Raw genomic sequence first — 8218 nt, forward strand, 5'->3', positions numbered from 1 at the left:
TGGATGCTATTCAATAGTGAGTTGCCCTAAGAAACCTTTGCAACACTGGAATTGTGTGTATGATTATATTTGACTCTTGATAGACGTGTATGATTGAGGACAAGAATGTGGTTTCTTCTACTTGGAATTAGCATCTGATTATTCAAATAATGAGACGGATACAATACAACTTTGTAGACATTGGGTTTGAATATTTAGTTGAAGATTAAAGTATTTAAAGTATAATTAACTTGCTCCTTGTGTTCATACAAAAACAATATAAAATTATATATATAGTCCAATATTAAAGTAGAAAAATAATATTTAGTTTAATCTTAGTCTGCTCTTTGCTGTCTAAATCATAATCCGGCCAGCAGCAAGTTATATAGAAATTAAAAGAAGAATTGTATATGAGTGAGGACAAATGCTGCATGTATAAGTAACGGCGACAAATGGCATGCGCATTCTAAGCTCTGGATAGTCTTATGTGAAATTCACCTGGCATGCATCCTATTCTCGCCATCTATTTGAAATTTTTTTCTCTGCAGTTTTTACCCACTCAAACTCAGACATTACACACACACACACACATACACATATATATATGTGTGTGCATATATACACACACGTGTGTGCGCGCGCGCGTGTGTGAAAATGGTAAAATGCATCTCCTTTCAAGTCAAGGATGTTTGTATGATTACTTTCTTTGTTCTGAAAAATTATCTCACAAATTTGATGATAGAGTTTTATGGTATATGTGTATATAATTAATAATTCTTTGATGCGATTAACATATTTTGACCTTGTTAGTCTATCGATGAAAATAAAACTTAACCACAACTAATAAATTTGAAATAAAGTTCACTTTTAACTGAACGTTTATAAAAACTTGAAAAAATGACTAATACACTCATAGTTATATCACAATTCCTTTTTTGCTAGATAAAAGAATCAAACTTTATGAAACCCTAGATTACTCCGATTATGAAACAAAATTACTTTAATTGGTTTAAAGGGGTATTGTTTTGAAATCAAGAAAGGATTAGTGAGTTTTTTTCTTTTTGTGTATGCTTGTAAGCAATGCTACCAACATGGAATGATGAGTCATGGCTTGTTGGTAATTATGGTTGTCAGTGTCACCACTTAAGTGTGTGCGCGCGGCACCCTCATTCAAATTCTGGACGGGCCGATCCTCTTTGTGAGGATTTTGAAAATTTTCTAATGATATTTATTCATCGTATATCGTATGATTAATTTTCATCAGATGCTGTTTATATTCAATTTTAAATAATAAAAAATTACCGTGATTTCTGATCGTAAAATATACGATGACATATATGATTTAAGAATCTTTAGAATCCTCACAAAAAAAATCCGACCAGAATCCTCACTCATTCTAAACTACCGTGTGAGTTGTGAACTGTGACTAAGTTCAAGGCAATTGTCAACAGAGCCCTACCCACCTGACATTATAGCCTCTAAACCCATCACGAGAAAATCTGATGCGTTACGGAGAAGAAAAATTTGAGTAAAAACACCTGGTGCCCTGCATGCTCGCACCCGATTCTGCTCTTGTTCAACCCGAGGTGAGAGGTGGCTCAGTTGTCACCACAAGAGCTCTTTCAGAACTTGGCAGGTAACGAAGCGTCGTCTTTCACAACTCTTTCAGAACTTTGCGAGCAGATTACGCCACTTGAAAAAAATGTCCTTTTTTCGACCCCTCCCTCTCGTCTCATGGCGCGCTTGGTTCATAACATTTTTGTTTTCCAACGGCCGCCAAATTAAAAAGTTGAAGGCTTTCAAAAATGTCAGTTACACCACCAAATCCTCCTTTCCCTCTAAAAAAAATAACTGAAACTTAAAATCAAATCACTATAAAACACACGGACTTTAGCAAACTAAAACCAACAAAGAATATAATTTAAAATTAAGAACAAATTAAGTAAACTAGTAAAGTCTCCTGCAATTTCAGTTACATCCCTACAAACCCACCGCACCCACCACCGGTCCACCATGCAAGATAAAGGAAAAACAATTCAACGGTAAAAATGTACACTGACTCGGCCTGGTTGAACCGGGTTTAATCTAACCCCGGTTCACTGTCCTCTCTTCCCTACTTGCTAACTAAACTTTCATCCTTTTTCTGGTGGAACTACTTCCTAATCAAAAACTGGGCACCGCCGGAGCAATGGTCATACCGGGTTCGGGCGTGCCCGGGCCTTCCTTCTTCCGCCGCATCTCTATAACTTTCCGGTGGTGGTTGGAGTGCAACTCGCTCGAAAACGTCGGGCTGCATGCAGGCCTGTACTCGGGTAAGAGCCGGCCTGACTTGTACCGGACCCCGCATGCGTTACAGAGGGTCTTGGCTCCGTTCGGGCCGGTTCTCCACTGAGGGGTTTTCTGGACCCCACAATGGCTGCACCGCCGCGGCGGCTGGCTCGAACTTCCGTCCACCAGTCTTCTCTTCGGCTTCCTCGGGGGTTTCTCAACAGACAAGACCGGTTCGACCAATTCCTGGTTCTGGGTGGCAGGGTAAATGGTCCAGGGGCTCGACGGGGAGGAGGATGACGACGAACTCGAACTCGAGGACGACTCCGTGAGCGACGGTGAGCCAAGCGACCAGACCCTGCCGCCGGTCCGGCTCCGCTTACTTCTGGCCTTTGCCGGAACTGGAGTCTTGAAACAGGGCTTTTCCGGAAAAGGGGTTTCCAGGTCGGGTCTCTTCTCGGACTTGGGCTTCTCGGGCAAGAACCCGGCCGGAAGAGCCGTGGAGAATTCCGAGAAGGAATCCTCTACGAAATGAGACAACCATTCGAGGTTGTCCAAGTCGTCCGCCTGTACAAAAAAAAAACAACGGTAGCTTTTGGTCAAAAACCACGAAAAGCAGTAAAATATTACCATTTCTAGACACGGAAATTTGCAAAAATAAGTACCGGAACGCTGAGTTCGCTCGCTGGTTCGATTTTTTCCGATAAATTGGACTTTTCCGTCTCCTGGTTCTGCTTTTGGGGCGAAACAGAGACAAAGCCCTTGACTTTTTCCTTGTCGCCTTCTTCCTCGGCCTCCGTTTCGATGAACCCGTCTTCGTTGGAGAAGTTGAGAAGGTCGTCGACTGAGAAATCGTCGCAAGCGTTTTGGCCATTGACGACGGCGCCGCCCCACAAGAAGTCGTCGAAAACCACCACTTGTGGGCCGGTCGCCTTCAAAGCCATCTCCTTCCTAATACTGGTCTTCAGAGCCGCTTCGACGCATTCCATTTCAGTTCCAACCTAAGAAAACAGAACCAGTAAAACCCAGAAATAAAATAAAGCAACATTCTTTCTTCAATTACAAAAAAACAGCAAAAGGGTTTGTTCTTAATCTGGTTTATTTTGATATAGTTTGAAAATTTTGGCATTCCATTTTGTTAAGTACCTGTTGGGGAGGGAGAGGTGGGAGGAGGAGAGCAGAGGAGGAGGGGAGAGAGAGAGAGGAGAGAGCTTGAGGCTGTAGAAAGAATTGAACAAGTAAGGGGGAGAGGGATGAAATTGGAATAAAAAGAGGGTGAGTTTGGTACAGCATTGAATTAGGGCTGAAAGCGTCCTTGGCCTATTACTAAAAGTGCCCGTTTCTTTCTCCTTTTTCTCCCTCTCTTTTGATTTTTACCCCCTTTTTTTTCTTTTTTGCTTTCTACACCCTCGCGCATGATACATCCACCCACTACTGTTCCCTGTATATACACCCTTTTGATACGTTTGCAGTCTGTTTACTATTCAACCCTACAGTTTCATCGAATGCTTTTAAAAGGGAAAAAGCGAAATCGAAAAATATGTTTCTTTTTGTGTCGGAAATCACCATGCCTGCCCCTTTTAGCCGATAAATTTTTGGATAATGCAAAGACAAGTCACGAAATGTATTATTTCATATGTTAGTAAAAGAATAATATAATATTGTCAATTGGCGCCTTAGCGGTGTTTCAAAACATCAAAAATACTCCTTGAAAGAGTTTTCTTTTTTACAACCAAACAACAAGATGTTAATCATCTACGACAAGTCACAGTCTTTCAACGCTTAGTAAGTTAGTATCACATTCATTATAAATACACATTCTTCATACATTCGTGTGAGATTATAAATTGAACTTTAAACATGTTTTAATTAATTGAAAGTCGAGTATCGCTATACCAAAGTGTATTTTCTTCCTCTTGTTTGGAGTTTGTACAAATATGGTAAGCCAAATCCGACCATATCCACAAATGGGAAACCATATTTGTGTAACTTCCCTTTTTTTTCCATTTTTTTTTTTTTGGTAAACGTGTAACTTCCATTTTAGTGTGATTTTTTTCCAACTTTTTATTCAATTTTGGGCAAGAAGCATAGGGTGTGCTTCGTCCCATTGAAACTATGGGGTCGTCAACAACTAGGAAACCGCCACCTTTGTTGTATTTTCTTCTTTTTTTTTCTTTTTACTTTTCTTGTTTAATAAGGAAAGAAATAAACTTGCCCATTGCTTTTGACTAAATTACATAATTTGCCTACCGCGTTAATCGCCGCTCATCTTGGTTACGTTTTTGTTTCCCCGCTCATTGTTTTCGCGCTTTATTACCAAGTTAACCCCTAAATTACGCCTTGCGTCTGTTTTTTTTTTTTTTTTTTTTTTTCACACCACAACTTTGTCTTTTGAGAGCAAACTATGGAATTTAGTGCAATTGAAATATAAAGTAATGTTACACTTATCACATATTTATATTATCATTTATATCATCTTTTTAATAAAAGTAAGATCCGTAAACGTATGTGGGTCTCAACTCTATTAGAGGGATTTTGATTTAAAATGGACATGTAGTTAGATCTCGCTTCAGTTTCAAAATAAGTGTGTACATATTTGACCTTGTTTTAATTAATAGCTATAAAAAAGATTTCATATGTTTGCACTTAGCAGATAACTGTTAGATCTCGTTTCAGTTAACTGTTCGTAATTAATTACTCTGACAACTCTTTTCGATAAGGTTTTTATTAAAATTTCAAGGAAATATTTTCTAATTGTCCGCATTTAATTGACTACATTTAAATCTCATTTTAGTTAACGTTTCAAATTTACTTTCATGATCGACAATTCATTTTAGTTTTATGTTTACCCTTTTATTGTTATTAAACTTTAAAAGTATGCATAAAAGTTAAAAAAAAAAACACATGAGTGAAATTTTGTTTTTGAATGATTTACGACATCAAGTGAGTGACTTATTGTTTGACAAAAAAAGTTGAATGATTACATATATTTTGGTTATCCTAATGGGAAATGATAACCACACATATTTTTTTTTCTCTCTACACACCTTTGCTTAATCTTGTTGATTTGTTTCGTTTGATATATTCAATTCGATAACTATAAATAAAGAAAGTGTATAGAAGCAAAAAAAATAGTGCGTAATTATAATTTCATATCCTAATTGGCAAGGGCATCATATTCGTTCAGCCATCCTCTATGGAGGAGCTACAGTGCGGGCATTGAGTGCCCATAACCCCCAATAACTCAATGTAATCCCCCTTGTTAATTTGTCTTGACCCATATAACAAGTTCAATAAAAACAATGTTTTGTAGACGATTTTTAGCCTTTTTTTTGTCAGCCTACTCTGCTCCAAGCTCATCTTATCTCAGTAGTTCTCCCTTTTGTAGCAAAACAACTCATTGCTCCTATATTTTCCCTCTCTCTCCTCTATCTATCCTCTCCTTGAACTTACATTAAAATCACTCTCCATCTTTGACAAAAGATTTTCTCTGTTATTCTTTATTTTATGTCCTAACTCTGAGTGTTTTCTCATTTGTCTCTTGGTGCAATATGACATTTCTAAAATATGAGAACACATCTTTAATAATATAAACGAAAGTATGACCAATTTTTAAAAGTATATATTATGATCTTATTATTATAAAATTCTACTATTTCAGTAAAAATATTACTTTCCTAAGAATGAATAAATTTTTGCTACTTGCATTGCCAGAATGTTAGTGTTTTTACACCAACAAAATCGTTTTCCCTACATAAATTGGACAGAGGGATTTGGTACGACCAAATTTATACGATGCCCTTCCGAAGCCCAATCTACGAACTCCGCAATGATCGAGTTCTACAACGACAGTTACAGCAGTACCTACATACAGACATGGCTTTGAAGCAAGGCCAGAGAAAGTTGATGATGATGGTGATGATGATCATGATGCGTACCAGTGAGTCAATGACATGGCCCCAGCTTTTTGTCTCCGAGTCACCCTTCCCTCATGATTATTATCACAAAAGAATATTTATTTATATATACATACTCAAACGATACCTTATTCTTTTGCTCTCTCCTTTGGGAATTGGTGGAATTGGATGCTGAACTAAATAGGCGAGTCCGTCCGTATTACTGTTATGTGATATTATTAATTTGAATATGACGATCATATGTTTTTTGGTTTGGTTTGCTTTTTCTTTCGAAATTTATAGCCAGTAAATCTTAATTTTTTGGATTGTTATATGATATTACATAGATCATAGATGTAGATTTGAACGCCGACATAACCCCGTAGCCTATTGGCTTAGAGAACGGATCCTCTCTATGGCTAAAAAAAAAAAAAATTAATACATTGATATTTTTACATTAAAGGAAAGAAGAGTTTGGATAAACTACACAATGGGTAACCTAATGTAGTATCAAATTCGTCATCCACGATATTCAAACTTAAGACCTCTCACTTCCAAGTGAAGAGAAATGCCATCAGATCGTAATACTAAATGACAATAATTTGATGTAGCTATTTTAGCACTTAGTCTTAGTGCCAAATACACTCACTATCAGGTGTTCTAAATCCTATTTAAAATAAGTTCGTTAACGTCGGTGGCCGAGTGACTCAACAACATTTCATAAACCGCAATAATCGATGAGCGGCAGGGGTAGTTTTGTAACTTGAAAACTAAAAGGGAAAATTAGGTTCACATCCTTCTTTTTGTTACTCCATTGATTAAAATCCTATTCATTTTGAATTTTTGATCAAGATCCTTGGGTATTAATAGCATCATTAATTATTTGAATAATAAAATATATATATTTTTAAATATATTCCTTTAGTGTTAAAAATGTTACAATTAGTATATTTATATTTATGGCTAAATTTTTTATCATATATTTTTATTTTTAGTTTGTACCTATTTTTAATTTGCAAATATTTTTTAATTCGTACCAATTTTCTTTTCATTTTTAATTTGTACCCATATATTAGTTTCTTTTTGTGCCCATATTTTTTAAATTTTATTTGTGTTTGTACTCATGTGTATAACATCATGTGACATTGTATATTTAATCAATGATACAAAAATTACATATGGTATATTTATGTTTTATGCCTAAACTTTGTATCATACATTTATATTTTTAGTTTGTACCCACTTTTAATTTGCAACATTTTTTTTTTAATTTGTAGTATTTTCTTTTTAGTTTTATTTTGTACCCATGTATTAATTTCTTTTGGAGCCTATATTTTTAAAAATTCTTTTGTACTCATAATTTTTAATCTTTTATATGTACCCTAATTCATTTATAATGTACCCATTCTTCTTTATTAATGTACCACTTTGTTATATGTGAAATGTACCAATTTTTTTAAACACTACGGATACATTCTTTTGCCATTTATTATTTCTTATTTTTACATAGTTTTATCCATTTAATTCAATCAAAATGTTTGAATTTTTTTATTGTAACCGTTTCTAATAGTATTATAATAAGGATTTTGAATTTATAGGATTATAAATCTCATAAAATATCAAACAATTAATGTCAAAACTATAAAAATAAAAATATTAATAGTAATATAATGAGGTGTACAAAGTTAAGGGACCTTGATCGAACTTTGAATACTATTAAGGTTTTAATCAAAGAATATTAAGGATTAAGGACCGCATCCAAAGTATCCCAAACTAAAATCAGCAATGTTTTGAAAAGACAAAAATGGGTATAGAGGGTCAAATACGTGAGCGAGATTCCGAAAGTTGACGGTTTACTAAATGGTAAAAACATACACGAGACGAGGAAAGGGAGCCGGCTTCGAACACTTTCCGGCAGTCGTTTTCAACCGCCCGGGGTCGTTTCTTCACGTGGCGTCTTACTATTGGACAGGTGACGTTGCCCAATTAAAATCCGTCGCTTCTCTCCATTGTTAATTTCTTTTTTTTGTATTTTGGGTTTTAAATTTTGAATTTTGAAAATTATGATAACGTTC

General features: G+C 35.7%; 1 protein-coding gene across 1 annotated transcript; it reads right to left on the bottom strand.

Annotated features, from left to right (window-relative positions):
• Positions 1-1872: 1872 nt before the first annotated feature.
• On the bottom strand, positions 1873-3496 carry LOC137708898 (GATA transcription factor 5-like). Its single transcript, XM_068448063.1, has 3 exons — positions 3394-3496; positions 2913-3248; positions 1873-2814 (listed from the first exon to the last, which is right to left on the bottom strand). The coding sequence occupies exons 2-3, from the start codon at positions 3234-3236 to the stop codon at positions 2143-2145; spliced, it is 996 nt and encodes a 331-aa protein (XP_068304164.1). The 5' UTR covers positions 3237-3248; positions 3394-3496; the 3' UTR covers positions 1873-2142.
• Between the last annotated feature and the right edge of the window lie 4722 nt (positions 3497-8218).

The sequence above is a fragment of the Pyrus communis genome, chromosome 1, assembly GCF_963583255.1.
Source record: "Pyrus communis chromosome 1, drPyrComm1.1, whole genome shotgun sequence".
Lineage (NCBI taxonomy): Eukaryota > Viridiplantae > Streptophyta > Magnoliopsida > Rosales > Rosaceae > Pyrus > Pyrus communis.